This window comes from Aptenodytes forsteri, unplaced genomic scaffold, assembly GCF_000699145.1.
Source record: "Aptenodytes forsteri isolate BGI_AS27 unplaced genomic scaffold, ASM69914v1 Scaffold391, whole genome shotgun sequence".
NCBI lineage: Eukaryota > Metazoa > Chordata > Aves > Sphenisciformes > Spheniscidae > Aptenodytes > Aptenodytes forsteri.
In genome coordinates this window covers 401,245-428,513 of record NW_008795920.1, presented here as the reverse complement: position 1 = coordinate 428,513, position 27,269 = coordinate 401,245, and the positions used below count along the sequence as shown (strand labels likewise).

At 44.6% G+C, this 27,269-nt stretch overlaps 1 protein-coding gene across 1 annotated transcript in view; it reads right to left on the bottom strand.

Moving 5' to 3' along the window:
* Nucleotides 1-26,043, bottom strand: part of REXO1 (RNA exonuclease 1 homolog) — a 35,700-nt gene extending 9,657 nt beyond the window's left edge. Inside the window, exons 1-11 of the mRNA XM_019473559.1 lie at nt 25,936-26,043; nt 16,885-18,668; nt 13,390-13,491; nt 10,762-10,963; nt 9,917-10,080; nt 7,891-8,028; nt 6,765-6,888; nt 5,561-5,674; nt 4,237-4,374; nt 2,188-2,301; nt 1,465-1,538 (exon numbers count right to left, since the gene is read on the bottom strand). Coding sequence (XP_019329104.1) covers nt 1,465-1,538; nt 2,188-2,301; nt 4,237-4,374; nt 5,561-5,674; nt 6,765-6,888; nt 7,891-8,028; nt 9,917-10,080; nt 10,762-10,963; nt 13,390-13,491; nt 16,885-18,668; nt 25,936-25,978 — 2,997 coding nt within the window. The 5' untranslated portion in view covers nt 25,979-26,043. The remainder of the gene's footprint in view (nt 1-1,464; nt 1,539-2,187; nt 2,302-4,236; nt 4,375-5,560; nt 5,675-6,764; nt 6,889-7,890; nt 8,029-9,916; nt 10,081-10,761; nt 10,964-13,389; nt 13,492-16,884; nt 18,669-25,935) is intronic.
* Between the last annotated feature and the right edge of the window lie 1,226 nt (nt 26,044-27,269).

The following is a 27,269-nucleotide window of genomic DNA, read 5'->3' as shown; positions in this document are numbered from 1 at the left end:
CATTTGGATGAGAAAACCAAGAAAGCCAGAACATAGTGATCTGTAGCAGCACAACAACTAGGAGGCAGATGCGAAAGGATGCCTGAGCCCTGGAGCACTGGTGGCATGCTTCATTGAGTAAGAGGCTATTAGAGAGATTGTATATTTCGTAAAAGGCCATGAGGTTTTATGGTCTACAACAGGCACACAAAAACATGCAGAGAAGTCATGTTTTTATAGCCCCATCAATTTCTCCCGACTTCCCTGCTGGATGTTTTTTGGAACACTGATTAAAAAGAGATCCTAATTTCACATGAAAAAGAAACAGGAGAACTAGCAGCCTGCCTGATCCCATCCATGCTTCAGACTGTGCAGGGCAGGTTTTTAGGGTGCCCATACAGACAATTCTTCCCATTTTAACAAGCCTTGAATTTTGCCTCAGAATTCACTTCCTAGCTCTAGCTTTTGGCCAGAACAAGAAGGGCACACACCTCTCCAAAACCTACAGCCAGCCTTGCTGGCCCTGTATCGCTTGAGGTCTTTCAAACAGTGGGACAAGAAGGTGCCTTATCACAGACATGCTCTGGGAGCCCCGTCCACTGGACACAACCCTTTTAGATCCCCCCTCACTTGGTTCTGCATCATGCTCCTCTCCCCTGCATGGCAGCTGCCAAATATAAAAATGCCACTGAAACAAGTGACGAGGAGCATCCCCAGAGACCTGAGGGAGAGGCAAAAGATGGATTGCTCCCTTCAGTCAATGGTTCGAGAGGACCAGTGATGCCAGGCTGGGAAGCCAACTCTCCTGTTGCCTAAGGAAGAAAAGAAAAAAAAAAAGCACCTGTGCAAAGGTATCCCAAACAGTGTTCAGCTCTATCAAAGGGCCAAAACTCTATTCCTGCGCAGGTTTTTCATTCCGCTTTCTAGTGCTGGGATCCCTTCCCCCCCTCCCTCCTCAAGAGAAGTAATATTTGTGAGTTACAACAGGCTCCTTGGGAAGGTTCCTCCCCTTAATACAACAAAGGGCATGCTGTAAACAGAAAACTAAGAAAAGATTTGGCCTACAGCGGAAAGTTACCTTAGCACGGGCATCTGGGAAAGGAAAAAACGGGAAAGAGGTTTTGGCACACTGTTGTCAAGGCCCTGAGACTGCCCCTTAAAAGGAAATTCCTTATTCCTCACTTCCTCAATGTTTCCCTAAAGAAGTCTGTATCTGAGCTTTTGCTGGGCAGCTTAATCCACTGGCATTTGCTTAGAACAAATGAAACTACCTCCTTCCAGACAACCAAGGAGTCTCCTCCTTCCTGCCAAACATTGTATTTTCCTACCTTTGCATAGCAAAAGATATTTAAGAAGTACTTGTTTTTCACCCTTAAGGGAAGCCACCATTCTTCTAAAGGCTTAAGCAACGATTACACAGCCATCACCACTGTAAGCAGAGGACAAACATCACTGAGAATAAAAAGGTGTTGCTCAATAACTTACTTTAGCAACCTGGCAGCCTGGTGAACCCACAGCTCCTGAGCAGCAGCTGTAATGAGTTTCCCATCCACCTGGCACTGAAAGAGCAAGAGATAAAAGAGAAGAGTCCTGTTAACAAGAGACCTAAACTTTAGCTCTCACATGCAGAGATATCCTGGATGAGCACAGCAACAATAATGTGTCAAACAAAGGGGAAAAATAAGTATGGATTCGCATGCAGCAATCTAAAGAGTTTAAGTGTCTCGTACTCAGCCAGACAAACTCCAGAAGCCACCTGAATGCTTTGATAGAAAACCACAGCAGAGCTCAAACTAGGTTAGCGTCTTGCTGCAAATGAATTCAACCAAGACCAGTAAACTCTCCTGGGCAGTGACAGACATCTAGCGCTCCCAAGTCAGCCTCCTAAAAAAGACTGATTTTTTCAAAAGGCACAGGAAGGTTTGTTTTTTCTTTTACTTTTTTTAAACAGAAAGATGAACCACCTCTGCTCCAGCCCCAGTGTCACATTTTCAGGACTGTACCACTACTCCCCAGCAGCTCTTCGCAAGGCTATTTCAGCAGCAGCAGGGCCACCCAGTGACAAAACTAGGAACTGTCACAACCTGCGAGCACGACAAGCCCCAAAAGCCACAAAACATTCCACAGCAACTCAAACCCGATGTAGACTCTGTGTTTGGAGCTAGAGCACAGCTAGCATGTGACTAAGCCCTCTTTGACGAGATATACCTCTCTGTTTGCGTAGCCTTCCCCAGTGATGGACACACTCCTCTTTGCGAATGCAGTTTCCAGAGGCTGAGACCATGTACTCAGTGCCACAGCGGCAACAAATCCTGCAGGAGGCTTTAAGAGAAGAGAGAAGCAAGAGTCAGGTCACAGAAATCCTTCACCTGTTAAACTTGGCCAAAGCACAAGTAAATCAGAATCACTCAAGCCCCAAACACCAGTGAAACAACTTTTCCTGTTAAAAAGGATTCCAAATGTTGTTTCAAACTCCCATAAAGATATAGCAATCCCTCTGAAAAAGCAGTCCTGTAGCATTTGCCCCCCAAACGCTTCTCAGAGGCAAACATAAGACTCCCTAGTGGGTTTGGTGTGCAACATCAGCTCCAACGCAGTTCACATCAACATTTGCTGCATTGTTTCTCCATCCACAGCAAATTACGTTGTACTGTAACACAGTTATTTTAAGAAACAGGATAAATAAGTCATTCTTTGGACACCAGAGCTAATGAAGCCTCGTTTCCAGGGGATCTGTGCCTTGTCACTTCCAAATGACATTCGAGTTCTTCCTGGGCACAGCTTTTCTGTAAGGATTCTCCAGCATCTAAAAACAGGAACACTTACAGCACAGCCTGGCCCACTGAGGGGTCAGTTACAGACTTCTCCCTCCTGTCATCTGTACTTGTACTGCCCACAATTCAGAGAAAGGAGATGCAAAAAGCCACAGTAAAGGAGCTGACTGTCGTGCTTCTGATCTCCACGCAATTCCCTGAGTTCTAGTGTGAGGATTTAAGCTGCTAGCACATTCCCAGCTCTGCATAACACCAGTCTAAACCATTTTTGTCCACTGACCATGGTCGCAGCATTAACAGACTAGCAATAGCTTTAGTTAAATAAGAACAAATTCAAAGATCCTGCAACATCTGCAGGAAACTACAGAAACAGAACCAGGAACATGATCTCAGAATCATATAAAGGAGCCGGCTGGTTAACTGGAGAAAAGGGCTCTAACAAATACAGTACTTGACAGTACCAGTGTTAATGCAAGACAGCTTTCGCACAGGTTGCTTCAGCAACCACAGGACAAATGTAGACACAAGGTGTTAACATGGATGAGCACTTAACACACTTTAGCAAGGTCTCTCCAAAGAGATGTTCAGAGGAGTGTGGCAAGGCACCTCAAAATATATCCTAAGTATGTGTTTTATCCCTGCTGCATCACAGCCTGCTCTAATCAGCATTTGAGAAGCATAAATCCTGCTATAGGAGTTCAGAAAATTCAGACAGAAGAGGACCCTACCTTGTCCTGAGGAAACCTGGGGGATCATTTTGTCCAGTTGCAAAAAGGGCTTTTGAGAACTACTTGGCCCAGCGCTATCAAGAGATCAAGCAGAAAACTCTGCGATCCAAACCAGCAAAGCATGACCCACCGCAAAACCAGCCTGGCCCAGTGTCAGCCCATACCACACCACAGCAGCAGTTGATATGCACAGAGACACAAAAAAACGCTTCCCCTGGAAGAGGGGAGCGACATCAGATGCTAAACAGGAGCCTCTCTCCAATCAATTCCCTTGCAAAAGCAGCAGCCAGCCTCCAGGTTAGTGCAACGAAGTTGGAGTTAAAACTTGCACTGTGTAAGCAAGTGCAAAACACGTGCCCTCACAGGGGGTGGCCGAAGGCAGCTTGTCCAGGGAAGCAACCTGACCAATTCATATTCGTTGGCAGCAATTAGAAACCTCACTCAGCCTCACAGCCCCACATGCCACAAACTATAAACCTTGTGTCAAAAATAACATTCTCGTGACATGCAAGCTGGAGAAACTCATCCTCTAGAAAGGCAACAGACTTCCGCAGCCACGCTCCTCTCCTCCGCGACCGGCTGGCCTGCAGAGACAGAGGTCACAGCCAAGGAGACCCATCACAACAGGAGCAAATGGCTCCACACTGAGACCACGAACATCTTTATGCAAAAAGACCGTTTGCAAGCAGGACAGATGTCTCCAGTTGTAATGTATCTAGCAAACCTTGCAGAACGGAAGAGCCAGCAGAGCTTACAGTCAATTGTTTTTTTCTCCTCTGCAGTGAAGAGGACCGCGCGACCGGGCTTCTCTGGGTGAGGCATTGGGTAACCATTTTCCTTTAGCTGCTCCTCAGTCATGAGATACTCCTTTAGTCGCCGGTACAAGGCAGCTCCTGCACACAAAGACAATGCTGAAGCCAGATCACTTAAGTAGGGGCTGTTTCTCTTACTGTTTTTTGCTTTATCAAGCCTCCTGGCAGGGACTCCCACTATTTTCAACTTGCTTCCACTGCCTTTGCTCAGGATTGACACAGAAATAGGTGCCAGAGCAGTATTTTTTTACAATCTGGTCATTGGTGCACAAGCTAATTTTTAACCTCTTCAACAACCAGCATAAAGTCTGGAAAACACAGCTGAAACAGAATTCCTCCAAAGGGCCCGTCTTCAGGCCTTTTTGTTACCAAAGTGAGACTTCTCCCATTTTAATGTTTTAAATGCTTTAACTGATAATTTGTAACACAGTCCAAAGAATATCCCTCAAAGGCCACCCACAGCTAACTAAAAAATTCATTGTCAGAAGCTTTCTTCCTGCTGTTGATTTCAGGCTGCTCGTTTCATTTCACAGAATAATTATAACTTCTTGCACTCTGCTCAACATCTCTGCTTTCGCTGCTACGTTAAACCCTTCCAATATTGCTGTGCACCCTTTGATGTTGCTTAGCTGAACTATACAGGCCCTTTTAAGCTTTCTCCATGTCAATTCCTTCTGCTCCGTGGCCTCCCTGTCTCTTCTCTGATCTCCTCAACAATTTGCCTACATCTCTTGGCAACCAAAATACCCATAACCGATTTGAGCCAGCATGAATAATGCTTGTGGCACAACCCTTTGGCTACGATATGACCTTACTATGACATTCGTAAACGTGAAATTGAGCCCTGCAGAGCAGATGGAGATATTTGTAAGTTTGCCGTTTAATCTGACAGGCACATTGTAAAGTACTGCTTCAGGGCAAGAAAGTTAAAGTAAAATCCAGACAGAAATAAAAGCCCAAAAGTCAGTAATACCCAAAACACAAGAGGCAGCTCTGAACAGTTACTGATGCTACATCAAAGCCACGCGAACTACATCAGTGAACTCGCAGCCCAAAGCGGGGAAGCAAGGAAGGCGCTGATCAGTGGCGTAGCATTCACCGAGGGACTCTGCAGCACTGTACTGCCCATAGGAAATAACTCATAACACTGGCCCGCAGGTAAATCACAGCACGTCATGCATCAGCCAGATCCTGCCCTCCCCAGTCACAGCGTTAGACCTCCAGCCATAACCTTACAGGTTACAGCCTCACAGGAGCAGGGTCTTACCTGTTAAATCCTCTGCTCTCAAGCTCCCTGACCGGTTTAGAGTAAAGCTTGTCTTAGCAGCAAGCTTCCCTCCCAGCACAGCTTCATGAGACACCACTTTCTTGTTACTTGTCTCTGCAGCAAGAAGAGGGAAGAAGCGAAACAGGACAGAGATCAGGTACCCAGCTGAGTAAGAGTGACTTCAGTCCTCGAGTTTGGGGCACTACACATCGGCAAAAGGAGGACTGCATTTATGCTCTTGAATTCTTGCTCCGCTCCAGAAATTGGCACATGTAAGGTGGTGGCCTAGCATTTTCATTCCAGTGCTATGGGGAGCTTTCTGTTTGCACTGTCAGCCCACAGCAACTTTTTTTTAAGGGCAGCAAGGACATTTTTACAGTTCCCCTGGAAACTCTGGTAGTTCTACCTGCTTACTCTGCATAGCAAGCCCTCCTACTGACCAAAAGCAAGAGAGGACTAATCACAGAAGCAACTCGACCCAGCCACATGCTTCACAGTGGCATCACCCACCCACAGCGAGCAGCTTTGTTGTTAGGTCCCTGCAGACCAGACTCCCACGCTGAATCTTTCAACTTCTTTTAGAAAGGAGCTTCAGAGCTCTAGAATATGCTCAGCACATCAGATAATGGCAGATAGGTGCTTTTTACTAATCATTAACTGGCAGCCCTCTCCTAAAGGCCAGCCTCCCAAGTTCAGCTGCTCTGACTAATGGCCATGAAGGTAATGAAGACAGAGGGGAGAAAAGGGAAGAGACCAGGAAAAAAAAAAAATTCACAAGAACAGCACAAATTGATTGTTTAATGTACCCTCTCGAGAGCCAATAATGAAATGTCTTAACCCTCTTCGTTTCTCTCTTGAAGCTTAATGTGTGTAACAGATTTCTGTGGTGATGGACGAGTCTATCACTTTGAAGGCATCATGTGAAAGTTACTCCATTAGCGGGGCTTTTCATTTTAAAGAACTTGTGCTAAAAAAAAATCCATGTGGCATTATCTCCATTTAGGTTCAGACAGCCAACAAAGCATTGCAGGACTTGCCTCTTGAAGGCCCATTAAAGCTTGCCAGACTATAAAAAGCTAACTGGAGTTGTTTGCCTTTCAGCATAATGCTTCTGAGAAATGGGTCTGTCTTTTCAACAAGTTTCTCTCCGTGGCTTCTAATCCAAGCAGGGCTCCGATTATTAAACCACAAATGTGGTACGTACTGTTCGTACTGGACGGGGAATTGGGCACTAGGCTTCGGAGCTTCTTTAAGGTGTTCACTGCCACATTCAGGTAGATGTTGCGACTGGTGCTACGTTCATAAGCCACCTTCTCTTCTGACAGAGCCTGCAAACAATGCAATTCATTACTACATACTCTCTTTTCCACTACTGCTTTTGGAGTAAAGAAACGTTTGGCTCTTAAAATACAGAATCCAAGTATGACAGGAAAAAAAATTGCCTGTCAAGGAATCGAGTAATAAAGTGGAACATGGCACAAATATATACTCGTTCTGGGGCCTGCTTAGGCGAGTAAGAGAAAAAAAAAAATTGTATTTTAAACAAAGTGCTGGAAGAAGCATTTTCGTGTGAAACTTTCCCTGACAGATTAACAAAGCAGTTCTGGAACTGCCTGGGAAAAGCTGTTTTCCCCACTTCAGTGGCACTGCAAGATCTTAACTGGCAAGAAAAGGAAGTTTGGCAAACGGTCACTCCTTGGATGCAACAGGAACATTCCCCCTAGGGAGCTGTGAAGGTGAAATCCCACAAAAGAAATCCTTGTGGCATCTGCTTTGGTCACAGAACACACCACACAACGTCCCATGTTTACCCAACTAACATTAATGGCCAAAGTTTTCCAATAAAACGCATTACTTTCTCAACTCTGCTTTTGGAAATCCTATTATATTATTCCCTACTGCTAGAAGGCTCCTTAAAGCCTCACAGTTCATAAGCGGCAAGTTTTACCAATGACATCTATCTCAAACACTTACCGCTGCTGAACACTCAGGTTCCAGGAGGTGTTTGCTGCTGTACCAGAGCAAAAGGCCTTTTTGTCCAGCTTGACCATAATGCACATTCCCCTACGTCCCTCTTCCGGGGTTATTAAAAAGATGGTGCATGCTTTCCAAATGAAGGGAAAGATGGGATTTCCTACTGGAAACTCCCCCTGGAATTACATTTTCTGTTGTCCAGTCTGGAATTATTTAATGCCAGTCTCCTCTACAGAACTGTATGTGGATAGGAGAGTTTTCTGGGTTTGCTGCAATTTTAGAAGGTCTTAGCCAAGGCAGAGGATGTTATTCTCTGCTGCAGACTTTATTCATAAGAAACAAGCATCAGTACCGACCTTGTCAAATGCCTCCTGGGAGGAAGAGCAGAATTTCAGGCACTCATCAATGAAGAGATTGAGATATCTTTGACGAATGTTTGTTGGGACTTTAGCACCAAATTCTGTGGGAATAACAGGCCTCTGTAAGCTGGTGCTCTAGAGATGAGACAGAGAGAGAGAGAGAAAGAGGCTATTCAGGGTTTAAGAAGTATGTTGCTTTGAGACTCTCACATTTCCTGCTACGTTATTAATAGTGGCATGACTTCCTTTCTGAAAATCTGCCCAAAGCTAAACATAACATGCATCATTTTTGGTACTAAAAACACCACTTTAAGCTTTTGTGCCACCTTCAGTATTTGCACTACTTCAAAAAACAACCATGCTTCATTATGCAACTCATCCATGCCAAAGGACTCCCAGTGGCATTAGTCACAACACTACACTTACACATATAAGCATCCCAGACCATGAAAATGATGACGTTTACATTAAGAGATTCAAGATTAGCACGGTACCAAGCACCACGCTTGGACTTGGAGACGTGAACACATGACACCAGTTATGCGCACGACAGACATGGTTTTCTTTTCAGTGCTCTGGCTGTGAAGAGGGAATGGGAGGGCGACTCCCGCCAGGCTAGCAGCCAGCTAAATCATCACGCTTTCTGTGGGATTCCTGTAACTTTACTGCATTGGGTTGTCTTCTTCCTTTTTTAATGCGAATCATGAAAGGATTTCCCCCTTAAATTGAATGACACCATCTTCATGCATAAAAACTGCATGTTGGACCGAGTTATGACCTACCACTGCAGTTTTCCATTTAACACCAGTTTATCCGCCAAATCAACACAATTTGTCTCTTTTTTGGAGAAGAAACCGTATGTTCACCTCTAAACCACCCAATTGTTTTGTCAGTCTTTCTCCATCCCGCCCAAGAGATATCCATAAACCAAACCATCTGCTGCAATCTGTAATAAAAAGAGCTCTACAAAAGATATGAGCATGTTCAAAGGGGAGCAACTGGTCCTACCTCAATGGGAAGCATGCTCATTTTGCTCATGAGACTTCCACTTTGATGCCCTGTTCAAGGGAATTTGGTCCTTTTCATTACCTATATATATTTTCTCAACTTCTAATATGATACCCTTAAGCACCTCTGTAACACTGGTAAATATTTTATCCTTTCAGTTGTTTCTTTTATTTTTAATCAGCTTCAAGTTATATGTTACTATGGTGGCTTTTTGGGTGGGGAAGGAAGAAAATGACTTTTCACTCCTACAGAAATAATCAGAGTATGTTATGACATATCTTGACACAAGGTATCATCAATAAAGGTATCTTTAATCAAGTCCTGGCACTAACCACATTCCTTGCCATCCACACCAGCAAACAGCTTCTTATGCCATCCACATGCTGCTACATGAGGAACTCTATTCTGAATTGTCTTAGCGAGTAAGATGTTTCCCAGTGCCCATGGGGAAAGGAGGGACTCCTTTGCTAAGGAACTCATAGCAAAAGTACCCAAATGCTGGGCAGGTATCCCAGGAGGGGGGGGGGGGGGGGAGAGAGAGAGAGGTTTTTTCCCCAAATATTAACAGCAGCATGAAGTTTAAATGATCACATTTTAACTATATAGGTCACTGTGGGACATTATTCATAACCACCTTCTTCAGTACGGCCCACAAAGCCCAGGAAGGGCATTAATCCAGCCATGCCTTTTGAACACGAGAGGCTCCAGGTCCCTGACACAAAGAGCTACACACCTAGCCAGACAGCACAACAGACGACGACTCAAACTGAAGATGAGCGATCAATATTCAAAGAGATCAGAGCAGCACTTAAGTATTTCTATCTTTTTAAGCTCCTACCCCTCAAGTGTTTAATTTTTTATACAATGCTATCGAGGAAAACCACAGGAAGAAACAAACCCATTTAATCAACCTAATCAAAACACCGCTCTTCAGAGAGTGCTAAGTTTGGAGCAGCATGGTTAAACATAGCACCCTCGATGGGGAATGACCAGAAAGATTTCAAATTTCTCTTACCTGTAAGGAGGGAACATGTGCTATCCTTTTCGGCACGATGGTGCTGGTGGTCTTTGAAGCCATCCCAGCTAAGGTGCAAGCCTTCAGAGAAAGGGTGGGTGCTTCAGAGTCATTGGAAGGTGTGACACTCCTGCCAGCAACAGTCGTCTTACTACTCACGAGGCCTGCAAGAAACAGAAAACGTATTTAGGTAGAAATCCTACCACTGAACTTCAAGTTGACAGAATGAACTTACTGTAAAAGGCCCATGCTGCAAGATGTGATTTTTTTTTTGAATGGAAGCCTCAAAGGGATACAAATTGGGTAATTTTACCACCTTCCAGGCAAGGATGAAGGAACCTTCTGCCAGGAAACGTGCCTCATTTCTGTTTGTTTTGGGGTAACTGAGTCAGCAGAGTTTAAAGAGGTAACCCTGTCAGCTACAATGCACTAACTGCCCATCACGTCAGCTCTGAGTCCTTCCAGCTACAAAGGGATACCAATGAGCATTAATTAGTACTTCCCTCCTGTTCGTGCCACCGCTGAAGGCTTGAATGGAAGAGCGAATGAGAAGCAAACGCGCTCCAAGGAAGAAACAGAAAAAGAACAGGCTGAAGTGAGGGAGGCTGGGGGAGACAGACGGGGGAACGGGGCTGTACGTCTGGTCTGTTGCTTTTCAGAACAGGATGGAATTTCTGAGGGCAAAGACCTTCCACTGGTCACTATCAGCGAAGATTCAAGTCACGGTCAATGCTACACATCTCCTGATAGTTTCACATCTGCTCGGGAGAAGTTTAAACAGAAGGCAGTGTCTTTTAACAGGGGGGAGGACAGGACAGCGATCACAAATAACACTGCTGGCTTACTTTGTTTGGCTGCTGTGGAAAGGGCTACATTTGGCACGTGAGCAATCCTCTTCTTTTCTCCTGGCAAAGAAAGAGAGGCCTTTTGAACGGCCACAGCCAGCTGTGCCGCCTGCTGCTGAGCCAGCTGGATCCTCTGGTAACAGACCTCCTGAGCGGTGGGGGGACGGTACGGCCGGATTACAGGCTTGCTCGGGACCTCTGCCTGCACAGACAAAAAGTTTTAGAGCCAGCATGCTCACCTGCTCAATCCCCACCCTCTGGCTTCCATTCACCCAAGAAAGGTCTCTTTTCCTCAACCCCTCTCTGTTAGCAAATAGAGGTTTTTGAGAGGAGAAGATCCCAACCGTCTTCCAGAACAAAATATTTAGTCACCCGCTAAAAAACATGACATTAATGATTCACCCCCAGGCAAGGCCTCCCAGCACTCTGGCATGTTCCTAAATTGGTAGGTGGCATTTGAACTGCTTGTTTAATGGCATGATGTTCCCCATCACCTGTGCCTAACCCACTTCTGGACTCTGTCAATACTCAGCTCTACAGTCTTGCACTAGAAAATGAAGCTAGCCCCATGCTGCCTACTGCATGTTTCTTTTGTTTATATTGCAATGAAAAAGCGATCAACTATTCTCCATTCCCCTTTGCTACACGATGCTGAGTTTTACAGCTCTCTCCCTCTCTGTCTCTCCCATGCTGAAGAACCAGTGCCACCTACCCTTGCATTACACCAGCTCCCCACCTCTCAGCAGCCTTGTTTCAGGTCTCTAGTTCCTGTAACTACTTAAAAGTCTCACATATATGTATTTATGGGATTAGAGCATTACATAAACTGAGCTCTGAATTTTAAATGGGCTCTGCCCCTGCCTACTTCTGGAGGCATTTCACTGCTTCAACCCTTACTAGCACAAACAAGTTACACATGCGTTTTCTTTGCTGTCCAAATTTAGGTTGCAGGAAAGGTGCCAGAAATTATGTCAGCAAAGAGGGAAGTTTTCTAGCAGCAGAAGTACAAGAGAAGCAGCAGTAGTACAAACTTCTCCACACTACTTAATAACCTTTGAAATCTGAGAAACAGGCCTTCCCTCCTGAAATTTCTTCAGAGAAGGGTGCGCTCGCACAGCCCATGTGTAACATGGCGTTTCTGAGACCGCAAATTGGGGGCAAGCTGGCACCTCCTGCATTCCTGGTGTCTGATGCTGACACCAGCTTCTGGATACCAAACTGAGTGCAGTCAGCCATCAAATTATAATTACAGACTTCCGAGCAGGACAGGACACTAATTTTCTGCCTCACCTTCAATTCCTTTGGTCCACCATTTCCCCCGGCAACTAAACTAGAACTCAGCTCCCTCCCCTTCTGCTTGCTCAGTCCTTGAGCTATGAATCACAAGCAAGACTGAGCAAATACTCGACTTGGAGGGACACAGCAAAGCACGAGCCTCAACTCTGCACATAAAAGCAGCAGTTCAGGTCTCACGGCACCTCCTGAACAGACTTGGCAGCAGCGCCGAGCTGAGATACTCCAGGGAACGCACGTCCCGGTGTGTGCTCACGGCAGCTGCTGCTGAGCACATCAGATCGGTTCTGTTTGCCCATGCAATGGCTGTGCTGGGGCTCACATCTTTGGAAAGCATTTTGGGATCAGCTGTCACATTAAGAGAATGTATTTAAAGATTTGTACATGTCTAAAAGGCACCTATTTACAATAAATATTTGAGTTAATGAATTTCCAACCCATTTGCTTCAGTCTCTTATCTCTTCACTTTGGAAGAAAGGGCCCTTATCAAAACACATGAACTGGCTGAAGATATGTAGTTAAGTAAAATGCATTGTATTGACCTCAGGGCTTCAAATTATTAAAAGCAAAGAAACCCTTTCCAGACAGAGAGGAAAGGAAGAACAATTAATTTGGACTACCCAGCTCAAATCAGCGTGTAAGTCTCCACTCTTATCCTGCTGGAACATAAAACTGACTAATCTGTGCTCAGCACCTGGAGGGAAACACATTAAACCCTCAGAGAAAACATGAATTAAAATCCCAGTGAGAAAGAAATAAAAAAATCAGAATGTCTTCCTTGCCTTTTTTTTTTTTAATTCTTCTCCTCTGTATTTAAAGTATTTTCACAATTTTGAAAGAAGAGTATCAAACAAGATACTGTTGATGTCTTGGCTGATTCAGAACAGATATAAAGTAATGGTTTTAAACACCTGACAAAATTCCTACAGCTATCTTTTAGGTCCACAAGACAAATGAAAGTACCATCAGACACAGACTGACCTTGTGTCTAGCTAATTTTTATCTAAGTGATTGAATGAAGCTATACTGTAGAAAAATGAACATCTCAATCTATCCCAAGGAGTTCAAGGTGCAGAATCCACTTACTCTTCCACAGCCTACCCTTGGTTTTACAAAAGTTCATTAGAGTTTTGCTGCCATTTGTAAAAGATGCCTAAACACGTTTTTCAGAAATCAGAAAGGGGAGGAAAGAAATCTGACACAGACGGATTCCAGCACAAACAACTCGTACGCTGCTGCCTGAACCTGGGACTGCATCATTTTCCAGCGTCATAACAGGACAGAAAATCCTCACTTTAAAGAATCTAAACTTTTGCTTCTAAGAGCTGCACTTACATTTCCTTGTTTGACAAGATGAGAGATCCTTCTTTTTTGGCCAGGAAACAAGGTAGTTAAATTATCTTCTGTCTTTTCTTCATTTCCTTCCTCTTTGGATAGCTGGAAAACAAAAGAACAAGCTTCCAAAACTGAACAGACTTGAAGATCCCTCTCAATGAGGAGATCTGAAAAGTCTCTTTTTGGGTTAACAGAAAGTCCTTGCAGGTGGCAGGTGAGAACAACACGTGGTCAGCTGCTGAACTACTAAAACAAACCTTGCTTTGAACCCAAGAGCCACCAACGAAGCCAGCGAACAGCAGCATTACAGTTCCCACCCAAGCAGTCACTCCACGAGTGCACTGCTGTGCACTTGGCAGCACTGGCATGATTCAGGACAGCCCCTCCCTGCCACGAGAGACTTGAACACCCTTCTCCTGCCAGCCGCTCACACACCTCACACCTTTCATGGCATTCTTAAAATCCAGGGGGGTTTGGGTTGGGTTTTTTTTGGTAAGAATTTGGGAGCTGACTCATTTCTGCTCTTGCATAACGTGCTGCCAGAGCAGGTCCTGAAAACCTGCTCGACGCCAAACCACGGTGCCCCCACTCCACGTTTAGGGAAACGTTTCTCTGCAGTTTTATCCACAGCTGTATCTGCAGAAAGACTGTGGTGACAAATCCCCAGGTCACACACTTGTACGGCCAGAAACCCAGGAAGAAGTAACAGCACCTCCCCAGCTAAAGCTACTTCTGAGCTAACATCTCAGACTTGCTGCCGGGGGGGCGGGGGAACCACTTTAAAATCTTCTTTGAATTTGACTCGGCTGTTCATTTATACAAAACCCACTTCACAAGTTTATTTTTCAAAACTCTAGCTGCTCTCCAGTCAATCTTGCTTTCAGTTTTCCAACACAATCCCTGGCAAAGCTCTGAGCAAAGACAAACCTGACAATCTCTTAGAAATTCAGCGACAGAGCTGAAGGCTGGATTTGGGGATGAGCTTAGACTCCACTTAGGCTGAGCTTGTGTTCATCACCACAAGGGCATTCTGGATGAGCACTTCACACTGAATCACTTCGCTCTCTAGGCACTCAGTAAGTCTGTTAATTCAGTTACATCCCTAATAAACTCTCTCACAAAGTGATCCTTCCTGGTGGAAACGTACCGCACTGCCCACATGTACCTTCCCTCCGGACTAGCACATTGCTGAGACCAAACCACACAAGCTCCATCTACAAAATCATTCCATAAACAAAAAAATTCCCCGTGACCAATCCCACCTGCCAGAAACGCAGCGGGGAAGCAAGTACCTACTTACAAACACCCACCTCGCAAAAAAAGGACCCCTCAGCTGCAATGCTTGTTCCTCCCTTTCCAAAACAGGGGGAAATTAAAATTTGAGTGCAGGGATATAAGGTAAAGCACGTGCAAAGGAAACACACGTGGCTGCTGACAGCTGAACATTGCCACTCCATGCCAGAATTAACTGTTTGCAGTGAGTGGAAGGCCCTGGTTCAGCACTTTCTGAATTCAGTCCATTTTGAATCATTCCGTATTTGGAAAGCTCTAAATGGATTAATATTTCCCACTACAGATTGCATGCCCTTATACTATTTTCACTTAAACCAGGCAATCTGAAGAAACAAAGCCAAAAATAACGCGCTCATTCCTAGCTGGGAATTACACTAAACACTGAAGACAGCAAGCTGAATTTTAAACAAGCAAAATCAAGTAATGCTTAATAGTTCAGAAGAAAATCATTACACACAACTGCTTTATATAGTTTCTTCTACCAAGGCATTTCATACAAGTGTAAAAAAGGTCTTTACTTGTCAGCAACACAGACTTCTCTCAGAAAGATCGGGGACATTATTGCAACAGAGTGTTCAGCAAAAAGCGTTAATAGTCCAGCTATCCTTTTCAAAAGATGAGGTCTCCTCCCCACGCTGCAGATCCCGGCTCACTTTGTCCTCCACACACAGACGGTCATGAATGGAAGAATTTTGTTCACGGCCACTTCACCCACCCAACTAACAAATGCCTGAAAACCAGCACCAATTCCTGATGCCACTTTTAGAATAAAAGTCAACAAACAACCAGGAGAAATTGGCTTTCCACCATGCAGTCACGTGGTTCCTGCTGCATTCGCCCTGCCCCTCCTTCAGATCAATAATCCCAGAGGGAGACTTGCTGTGTTTGAAGGGGCCTAAACTGGACCACACTGGAAGCCCTGATGGAGTCCCAGTACCTCCGTTATCTTTTGGACACAGGACAGCTGCAGCTGAAGCCACTCAGTAATTCCTTGGATAGATGCACTCGGCCTTTGGCACCCTCTGTCCCCCCGCGCACAGAGGGCACCTGATTTTGTCACTTTGCCCCACACTAAGCCCCCCAGGTAATACGGCTGGCTCAGCGACCCCGGTACCTCTGCACTGCAGTCAGATGTGCCAGACAGACAGCGCTAGAGACAGGTTTGGGGCGTTTTCTCAGCGTTGCCAAATTTGTCACCTTTTTCTTTTTTTAAAGCTCTTCCCAATCCAATCCGCTGAACACCTGCTCTGTACGCAAGCAAAATCATCCCAACCAGAAAACCTGGGCGTGCTGGGTTGGACAGCAAGTCAAACAATCCTGCCCATGCACAGGCAGCCGCTCCCGGGATCGAGGGTTTGCTCTTGCTGCCCAGTCGAACTCGGATGTCAGAAGATGAAGGACGAATTTTGTCTGCTCCTACTTCCCTGCCTCAGAGGCTGTCAGAGGATCACTGCCAGCAGCTGCTTTCTAGCCTTTTACACTTGCTCCGTTCTGTTTTAATCTTGGAAAATGAGCTTCTTGCATCCTCTGGGGACCACCTCACAGTCACTGGCAGAAGCCTTTTTATGTAAATGCTGTCTTTTTACCTCCTTATTCTGAAACCCCTTGTACCTTTTGAAGAAATTTTACCCTCCATTTCTTATTTGCACCACCTACAAGATATCCAGAGATCCTCGTAAAATATCTGCAGTATGCATTTAAAATAGAAAACAGTAATTTGGGGAGTCTCCAAAGCGTTCAGTGCCAACTACATCGACTTACACCAACACATTGTCCTGGTTCTACCTGCCACCACGTTCCGTAAACTATGCTGCAACAAGAAGGCATCGCCCAGATTAGCAAACTTAGATTAGCTTTGAAACACACACAACATACTCTCTGAAGCCTTTTCTCCAGTCATCCAGGCCACCATGGTTCTTAGGCCAGATGGAGACAGAAGTAACTGATAACCCTGAAAGCTAAAGGCCTTCCACACAAAATGTAATTGAATCCTTACATTTCACAGCAGCTTTCAATCCAGGAGGTAAATTCAAGTGCAAACTCTTCAAAGCACTCAGTCATGACAAGGACGAGATTCTTCCAACATATGGAGTCCCCCTCTGTAGCCCTCTTCAGCTACTTGAAATAAGCAACACCACTAAACTAAACCAGAATCCTTTCACATTTAGATGTGAGAGAACCAACCAACCAAACCAGCATTACCTGTTTCCCCAGCCTTCCCTTGTCTTCAGTTTTCACATCTGTAGATTCATTAAAAATCCTGAGACACTCTTCCATTGGATCTGACTCAAAGTCCAAGTCTTTCTCAAGGATGGAATAATCAATGTCATCAGATGTTGAGGAAGACGACGACGACTTTGACAATTTAGAGCGCTTCACTTTCTTTGTCCCTTCATTTTCATTCTCAGAGTCTGAACCACAGTCATCAACATCTGAGTCTGAGCTCACGCCAAGTAACGTGGATGGTAAAGGCCGGCCTTTGTCATCATCATCTCCACTCTCATCGCCAAACAGGTCAACATGACTCAAACTCTGCTGCTTCCGACCCTTCTTTGGATCTCCTTTTTCTGTAGAACTGACCTTTTCTTTCTTTCGCTCCAGTGCTGGAGTCTTGGTCCCCTTCTCTTTGTTTTTACGATCACAGGTTTCCTTACCGTTTTTCACGTCAGCTGTTTTCAGCTTGGAGTCTTTCTTGCTGCTCCCCAGCTTCTCCATACTAGAGCCTTTGATGACACCCTCACTCTTGCTTTTCCCTGAACTACTGCTGATGGACTTGGATTTTTCTTTCTTAAGCCCATCCACTTTTTCTGACTTTTGTTTTTCAGGCTTCTTTAAACTCACATCGGTTTTCACTTTGACACTTTTATCTTTGCAGTTTTTCTCTTCGTTCTTGGTTTTTAATTTGTCTTCTTTCTTGAGCACTTTGTCTTTTTCTGTATTTTTACTTTTCTCCTTCTTACCAACCTCATTGAGGCTAGGTGTTTTACTAACATCCGATTTCTTCCTTTTCGTTTTGTCTTTTGAGTCTTTGTTTTTATTTTCAATTTCCTGGTCGTTTTTACCAGAACATAATTTTGCTGCTTTTGCATTCTTGTCTGGTAAGTTTTTAGAAAGACTTTTCTGTGAACTTGGAAGGTCTTCCACGCCATATTGTGCTGCCGCTTCTTTGCTATCCTGGGAAGCAAAGTCATCCAGTTTGGTGCTCTGCTCTTTGTTGGATAACCCATCATTTGATTCACTTTCAGAACCAGCTTTTGATTGTGAACTAACGGAAGTTGGCTTATATTCCACATCAGCCTCATCTTCAGAGGAAGAGAACCTGGCACACACTTCATAGTCATCGGGTACTTCACAGAGCTTCTTTCGCGATGGAGAATAAGATTCGTCATAACTAGACACCCTACCCCTTTTAGACCCCTTTGGCTCCTTTGTTGTGGCTTTGCTCAAAAGCCTGGCTGAGTAATTTGAAAGTGGGTCATATTCCAAGTCTGTGGAAGGCTTAGAGTCATCAATCACATATTTATTGTTAGTGACAGTGCTACTGTATTTTTTATTCTGTACTACAGCCTTGGGAACATATTCCAGTGAGCTACCTTTAGATCGGGAAGTATCCAAAGTGTATTTACTTGACCGGCTAGCAGCAGCGAGAGGAGTAGGGTTGTAGTCCGAGTTATTATTAAAGTTGTAGCTACCTGGATTATATTCTAAGGAGGTAAATGAATCGTTTTGTGTCCCAACAGCTGATACAGGCGTATTCGAAATGAGCGAGGAGGCCTCTGAAGCACTGAACTCCTTTGTCGTTTCTAGCAGCTCCTCATACTTTTTCTGCTCTCTCTCAACTTCATTTTTGACTGCCTCAATGGCCTTGTTGACCAGCTCCAGCTCCAGAATACCGGGTGTCACATCTGTAATGTCAGCCAGAGCGCCATCCTCCGCCTCCAGCGAGGGCCTTGGAAGCTCTGGATTGTAGGGATCATAGCCTCGTTCTGTAAAAGAGAAGGAAAAAATAATTTACTGCCAGCAATTTAGGTGAAATTTTCTTTGGAGTAAAATTTAAAGAAGGTCTTTTTAAGGTCTGCTCTTATCAAAACCCAATACTGAAAGACTACCAAAAGCCACGCTCTCGGCACCACAGAATAGACGTTTGATACCAAAAGCCACCAGTGACACACTGGCCAGCGGCAGCTGTGTGGCTAGACTAGATTTTACAAACTATTCCTGGGCCTTAAGGACTAAAGATCTATTAACAAAGTGCTTTTATTACTCATGGAAAAGCTCTATAAATTAAATATTCTTCCAGGCACCAAAGAATAATCACTGTATTAGGAGCAAGAGAAGCTGAGTATGCACAGAATTATCTGCTTAATTCAATGAAGCGACCAAGGGAGGAAAGAGGATTCCAGTACAAAAAACTGTGGATTAGGTTCTCATTTATCAATGCCAATGCCTACAGCGCACCGCAAGCCTCCAATATTCCTCAAAGCTCAGTATTTCTCACAGCAGCTGCAGGAAAACCAGTCTTATTTGGACTGACAAACTGAGCGCTGCTAATACGAAAAAACTACAGGTCCAAAGGCAACACAACTCAACCACACAGAACAACCACCAAGCCAGGAACATTAAACACCCAGAACATTTCTCTTTCCTGACATTTGTCTTTTCAGACAAGTCCCTTGGGTGGCCTCTCTTACACAGGCATTTCTAGAACTACGAACAGAGGATACGCTGTGACCACGCAGCGCGGCTCTTCTGACCACAGCTCTGCAGAAGAGCTTTTAGTGGGTGATGGTCCACCCTATGGAACAATACGGAAAGGCTAAAGCAACGCATCCAAGGGACAGCTTGCAACTGGAGAGTCCATTAAAGCTCATCGTGTAACGTTCATCTTGAAAAGGACATGGCAGCAGTTGTCACAAGTATAAACACTCTCTACTTTCTGCCACGGTGTTCCAAACTCTCCCACCCACCTTTCCAACTCATGGTGAAAAGGAAGGGAGAAGGACATGCTTCACGCACGTGTGCAGAGTGACAGGCAACCTGCTTGCCAAAGAACAGGCAGGAAAACAACTTCACCTTGAAAAATTAGACTGGTAATAGAGGAACTCAGCAATAAAGATGACTGCATTTAGCAAGCTAACAGAGCTACAGGTAAGTTAATGGCTGCTTTTTTACTTTGAACAGTTTTCAATCCTTGTTTTACCACAGTGTCTCTGGATGCTGCTATTCCAGAGGAACTTTTTGTTCTTTCCTAGAAGAATAGTAGTAAAACTGGCTTTCCAACATGAATATGTAGAAGGACAAAACAATAAGCAGAGACATAAAACATAGCAAAAAAACCAACCTCTCAGGCCTAACAGGTATGAGAGGATTTCTTAGCCAGAAACGAACAGTGCTTACAGGAGTCATTTCTACCATTCTCACAAGACTGAGTTTTTTCTTGGATTTTTTTTTTTTTTTTGGAGAAGATCCACGAATGCACAGCTCCCTTTGGTAATAAGAAAAGAACCTGTCTAGCAGTTGGCAGAACTAGCCTCCAAGCAAGCAGAATAATAGAGACTGGGTTAAAATAAAGGCAGTGGTTTCATAAAACACTTTTCACCCCCTTGGGTTCGCAAAGTTTTTTTCCAAACCAATTAGCTCCTGATTGAGCAGGGACTCTGGGCAATGGCAGCATGATGTCACCATCTTCCAACAGGCTGAGCTGTGCTCAGGACCAGAAATGTGGGGAAAAAGGAACAAGGGGATATATTTCTATAACTAGCTCCCCCTCCACCTATTGCAAAGTGCTTTACAACCAAGCCACAAAGAGCATTTCCAAAACTAGTGTCTGCACTTCCCTATTACGACGCCCAGCACAGCTCACACCCTGGGGGAGAGAGAGAGGGAGGGAGAAGGTGGCAAACAAACTAGTGTCTGCACTTCCCTATTACGACACCCAGCACAGCTCGCACCCTGGGGGAGAGAGGGAGGGAGAAGGTGGCAAAGCAGAGCATCTCAGCAGATGGTGTACCAGACAGACTGATATCCAGAGCCTCGTTAGAAAAAGAAACCACAAAGAAACACAGGTAACTAGGAAGAAACAGGAACAAGCCTAGATGCAAACAGCATCATCATCAAGGCTAGTATATAAAAAAAGATTATCAAAATAATTAGGTATAAATATTAGCCTAACAGCTGATAAAGAACAGAGAGCCCTCCATACCCACCACCTCATTTCTCACCACTTTGCAAAACATCCACTCCATAGTGGTACAGAAGACCAGTGCAGTGAAGTCTGGAGGAGTCGGCTATTACCCTCTAACTCAAGATGGAGACCTAAAATTTAGCACAAGCGCTGTTAAGGGAACAGCTGAAAGCCTGGTAATTTGTGCAGAGCTAAGTAGTAGGTGGCCTATAAACAAACAGAGGCGAGAGCACAGAGTCTGGATCTAAAGACTTGACAAAATAAAAAAAAACATTACCACACCAAAAAAACCCAAACCCCCAAACTACACAAAAGACATCTTGTCCACGCAGAAAACTATTTTAAATATATCAGGATACAGCAAAAGTAGAAGACAACCTAAGCACAGATCTGGTGTCTGATTCTCTGCCGTTCATCTACAGTATAAAACTAATTTGCACATTTTCTTTCAATGGAATGACCGGATGTAAAAATACATTATAATCTCTGAGAATGCCAGCAGGCTTTGAGATATTGCCATGAAAGAGCTCTTTTGTAGGTGTGTAGGAGGCCTGATGGATTACCCAAGCGCCGCTGATCAAAGGCTGCCTTTTCCATGAAAGACACTTGTGTAAGTGGGCTCCACCACACTAATCAGGACTGTCACCTTTGGCCACGATGCATTTACAGATAATGTAGTGGAAACACAAGCAGAAGGGAATTTTATTTTTTTATACACACACACACACACAGATCTGTATATGGCTCTCCATATCTAAGTCCCCAAAATCAGAGAAATTAAATATGCTATCTCAAATCAGGCCACCTTTCACATGCCTCATTATACTCCTAGGAACCTAGGAAAGGATCAGATCTCTGGGCGACCGGGCCCAGTCCCACGCAGGCAGGCACCCAGCTACACCCACACCCCCCTTCCTACAACCTGGATACAAGATTCAAAGGAGTCTTCTTCAGCTTTTGCATTTATTCCTCTCCACTTCAAACACTACTATGAATACCCATGGTGTAAAGAAAGATTACTACAAGATGAACTACACTGGTTTTGCTATTCTGATAGACAAGATGCCTGCAGTATTTCTGCTGAAGCAAAATGAGTAAGTGAGAGGCACCACATAGTGAAATAACTCTTTTTGGATGGATGTAAGATTGAGAGTCTACACTGTCCTTTGAGAATCATGAGATAATGAGACTTGAGATGACAACTCCTTATAGGATTGTGAACTCAACTGCTATCAGGACACTCTTTAAAATACATTAATTTATTAAAATAGCTTGCACCTCAGACATATGAAATAGTCCTTCTGAGACACAAAAAGGTGAAGTTAACCAACACTATACAAAACAAGTTATTAATAATTTACATAGGACCTCAGCGAACAATTTATTTAACCTAGAACTACGTTCGAATATACCAAAATGAACTGCACTTAAATCAGCCATTTCAGCACAGAGAATACAGAAGCGTAAAACAAGATTCTTCCAAAAAAACAAGGTTGATTGTTTTTTTTCCTGGTTACAGTCATGTTAGTTCTGGGAAACGAGGCCTCAGTTCTGAGGTGGAGCTGTTTTATTACAGAGCTTCTATAAGCTAGCGACTCCTTGCTGTACACTGGTCCTTCTAGTTTGTGCAACAGGCGAAGGCAGTAAACAAAGGCTGACGTTAAACGAATAATGGGAGTACAAGGTCACCTGTTTGATGTTAAAACTTACTTTACAGTGAATCATTCTGGAGAAAAAGATGTCTTTTTTTCTCAAGCACCCTACCAGAACACATACTTCAGATGCTTTAAATACAGAAAAGCCCGAACGTATGACGGGTACTGGTCGTTGTAAACCTGCAGGTTTTGGAAGAGGAGTCAAGCTCTTGCATGCACGTGGGACATGGATGACAACTACCTTCCTTCCAGATATAACGCAGAGTTGCTAAGCAGCAGCAGCTGCTGCTGCTAAACAAAAGGGAGACAAAAATTAGAAACTTTCAAATTTACAGCAATTCGGATCTCAAAATGGAAGGTTTGCTGGCCAAGCTGCAGAGGGACCAGCACAGGCCAAAAGACAGCAAACATTTTCAAGACCCGCCGCTGCTGAAGTCACCCATTTTCCTGGGTCACCTGGAGCTGGCAACAAAAGGTGCATTCATCGGGAGATGGGGAAGGTGAAAGCTGTTGGGAGACCCCTTTGGAGGGAAAAAAAAAAAAAGGCATTTTTATTTTAACGTCATCAGAACAGCTTTATTAGCTTAACAGCTTGCCTGTGTTTACAGTGCCAGTACTTAGCAAATGGACAGCCTTTGCGATTACAGAAAAATTATCACCATTGGAAAATTATTTTAAGCTCTTCATTTAATGCTTCACAGAAGAGACTGGTTTCTCAAGAACTAAATGTTTCAGAAAGGCTTTACCAGCAGGCTGAGTTTTGCTACTCTTCAGAATTAAACAGCGCAAAAGAAATGGCAGTTTTTGGCGCAGACCTCATTTATGCCCAAAGCAAATTTCCAACGATTATTTTAACAATAATATTCAACCACTTGGAAATAATTAACACTGAGATTTAAAATAGTACATTTCAAATAATTATCCACAGTAAATGGGTTAGGAGGGCAGGTAAGAGGAGCCAAGAGAAACGTTTCTTCCACTCTAAATATAACCTTAGTCCTAATAAGTTTTTTTACTCCTTCTTTCTCTTTTTAAATACTAAACTTATTTATTAAAATTAAGTAATAAAATCATAAATAACCGTGTGCTCGTCTAAGAACATAAGGGAAGCAAGGTTTGAGAGGTATTAACAGCCAGACTAGTCCAAGCTGGCCTCTCCCTGTGCACCCCACTCCTTGCGTTTGTCACTCCACGAGAGGTATTTGATGCCACAGCGTCAAAGCACATCATGAACCAACAGAGTCATTTCTTCAGTGGAAAAAAGGAAGCGAATACGAGAAAAGAAAGTCTTATATTAGCAAGGCTGAAAAGAGTTTGAACAGTCATCCATCACACTGCGGTATTTTTAAACCTGCTGTGACAAAGCCTCTTTAAGTTTGGGGTATGGTTTCAAACAGACGTTGCCAGCCAACGTAACTGCTCGGTGCCACCAAAGGACCGTGCCGGTGAGTTGAACTGGTTGACCAGGGGGTTCACCGGAGGGCATCACAACCAGCATAAGGAGGGGTGGATCACACCAAGGGACAAGAGCAGCCAGACATCATCCTTATACAAGCCATAAGCCATTTTCTCAGCTCAGCTCAGCCGCCCGAGACTGCTGACATGCTGGGGCCGGAGAAGAGACACGGACCAGCCCGAGTGGGTTCAATCCAGCAAGGGAGCAGCTCCAACATGGGCCATGTCACTCCCGAGCAGGCAGCATTATCAGGGAACCACTCACTGGGGTAGGAAACTCACTTTGACAGGACGACATTAGGGCACACCCCTCAAAGCAGCTCAGACAGCAATGTCCAGAGAAACAGTACACACCTCCTAATTTTATTCAAGAAAATGCAATTTTGTGCAGTTTTGCCTCTGGCGCAGCAGAAGAGGCATCTAAAAGGTCCTCAAGCCTACTAAATATGGTAGCTTCCCCCTCTTGATAGCCTCACAGACGGTCCTGGAGGACAGCTGGGACCGCCACTGCTTCACACAGCAACACTAGTTAAACCCAAGGATGCAAAAGCCAGGACGAGATGGTCTGGCCCATGCAAAAGCCATCATATACATTCCTCTATTGCCACAGTGATGTACGGTCCCATCCGCTCCAGTGCTAACACAACAGCGGTAGGCAAAGAGCATCAGAGGCATGTCAAGATCTGTGATAAACGTAATGTTTTCCTAAGGGGAAATCACACCATCGGTACATTTCTCCCATAACCTAGGAAGAAACGTGAGAAAACTGGTGTATTTGCCAGGAGAGGGGCAGAAAGCAAAGGTTGGCACCCCAAATATCACGATTGCTCCCCAGGCTGCTACCCCGACCCCACAGCCTGCCATCACACAGGCTAGAAGGCGTCTCACCGTTTTAAAATCGATGACACATTAATCTGGATATTCAATGTTTGGATTCTTTGGAGATCTTTCCATTCCCTCTCTCATTTTAGCTTTAAAGTTATTCCTCAATATACAAGAAAAGTTGAAATTCTGTTTGGGGGGAAAAAAAAACAAACACAACAGAGACTTATTTTTTTCTGTTTCCGAGAAAAAGACAAACCAGAAAACATTTCCACATCTCCTGTACAAGTGCTAGGTAAAAGTAAAGATCTACTCCAAAACTCAATTGGTAGAGCAAGTCTTCTTTTCAAAGAAGCAGAAGAAAAAAAGAAATACTTCAAGTATTCTGGTGTCGTCTTTTCTCTCTATTCAACTCCGCCTTCAAAACTTACTTTGACCGGCACGGTCAAAAGCACTAACACTACTCCTCACCCACCAGTCCCTTAATTTTCCAGTCTTTCTCTGGCTTGCTCACGATAAGTTATCTTCTCAACACCTGTCTTATTTCTTTAACTATTTTGGGTGAAGAATTCCCGTTTAAGAAAAAAAGCCAACAGTATTTCAATACAGTTCACAACTGGACACTTTGAAAAACAAAGTTAAAAACTAAAGAAAAGCACCTTTCAAGCTATATTACATTTAAAAACTTCAGCTGTGACTTACGAAGGATTAAAACCAGAACTTAAACTGGTTTTAAAACCTGTCTGGCTTTAGTTAACTCAAAAGCTGGAATTAATACTTTGCAGCTCCTTTACGACTCAGACACCTGCAGTTCCGCAGACTCTTTTAACCAGCTAACTTAACGCACTTCCCAATTCTCAGCACACATCCTCTCTTTAACAAAAAGGCTAGATCTCACAGAGAAATGAAAATCCTGTGCAGCTAAACCCTCCAAAGCAGAACTGAGTTTTTTGCATAGTCCATATATTTCAGCGGCAGATGCAACCCTGAGGTCCAAAGCCTCACGTTAAATGAATGGCTAACACGTGAAAGCCTCTCTGGAGAAGGCACTTCTCTCACAGCTGCTTCTTCACGTACTGCAACTCACACAAAAACACAAGTTCACTCCACAGTAAGTCAAAAACTTCAAAGAATTACCTGAGCTCCCCGCGGTTAATAAATATTGCAGATATTTGTTCATGCTGTACTTGAGGCTTTTAATATCTGCTTGGTACTGCTAAGACACTCCGGCAAAGGCTTATGGCACAATACCGCTGACCATGTGCTGACACAGCACTTTCTGGGCTGCAGAGATAATTAGGGCAGGACTTACCAACCCCAAGTCCCGCCTTCACCCTCATTTACTCCCAAGTCGGACTGGGTTTTACTCAAGGGTTTGCAGGGGCTTTTTGACTGTTTTCTTCTTTCCTAGTGCTACTGCTATCATCTTGGGGGATTTTTTGACATCTTACTTTCCCCACTCTCCAACCATACACATTGCTTTTTACTTGATTTGAGCAACGCAAGTTGGCAAGCACAGCGGTTTCCCAAACAGCGATCCCCAGGGTTGTGGTAAGCGATCCCCTCGTCCCGCCGGGCCCCCCCAGCGGCACGCTCCCCAGCCGGAGCCCAGTGCCACCCCACGCTCAGTCCCAGCGGGGAAGGAGGCTGCAGGGCAGGGAGACGACCCGGCCCTGCCTGTCGGTGCGTGCCTGCCTGCAGCCCAGCGCTGCTGCCTCTCCGGTATTACGTGAGCTGACACGCCGCCCCGACGCCTCCGACCCACCTCGCCCGGCACAGGGCAGCCAGGGGAAAGAGGTTTGGGAAACCCTGGACTAGTGAACTGTGCTTCCCACTTCTCCAGCGCTAACGCAGCACTGGGGTGTGTGACTAGAGGAAAAGTAAAAAAAATAAATCAGAGGAAGTGTTTAAATGTCAGGTAAGATATTCCACACTGGAGAGAGAAATCCTGCAAGAGCAGACAAAGGGCTCCTGTGGTAGGCAGAGGGGAGCCCGGGGAGCTCGCAAATGCCAGCACAAGGCTAGTGCCTCGGACAGCCAAGCAGGTTGCTGCACCTTTAGCCTTCAAAATCCTTCCGGCTTGACAGGGAAGATTTGCTCCCACCTCCTGCTTTTCACATGTCTGTAACTGGAGCGAGGAAGTGCCACGTGCAAGCTCGGGGCCGAGTCTCCCCACAGCCACACTACCACTTGCAGAAAGACCAAAAATCGGAAGTGCCCTGCCAGCCCACACTGAAATCCCGACACATAAAGCAGCTGCACCTGCCCACCCACAGGAAAACTGCCGTAACTGACAATTTAGTTAAATTACAAGAAATCCCTAACCACTGGGAAGCCATGACATTGATTTACATGAAAAGACATGTCCTGACCTTACCGTCAAGTGGGTTTTCTATTCTTAATGTCAAAACTCAGTTAAAAAAACATCCACCGGCGACATTCTGGTAATTACTGTCCTAAACACAAATTGG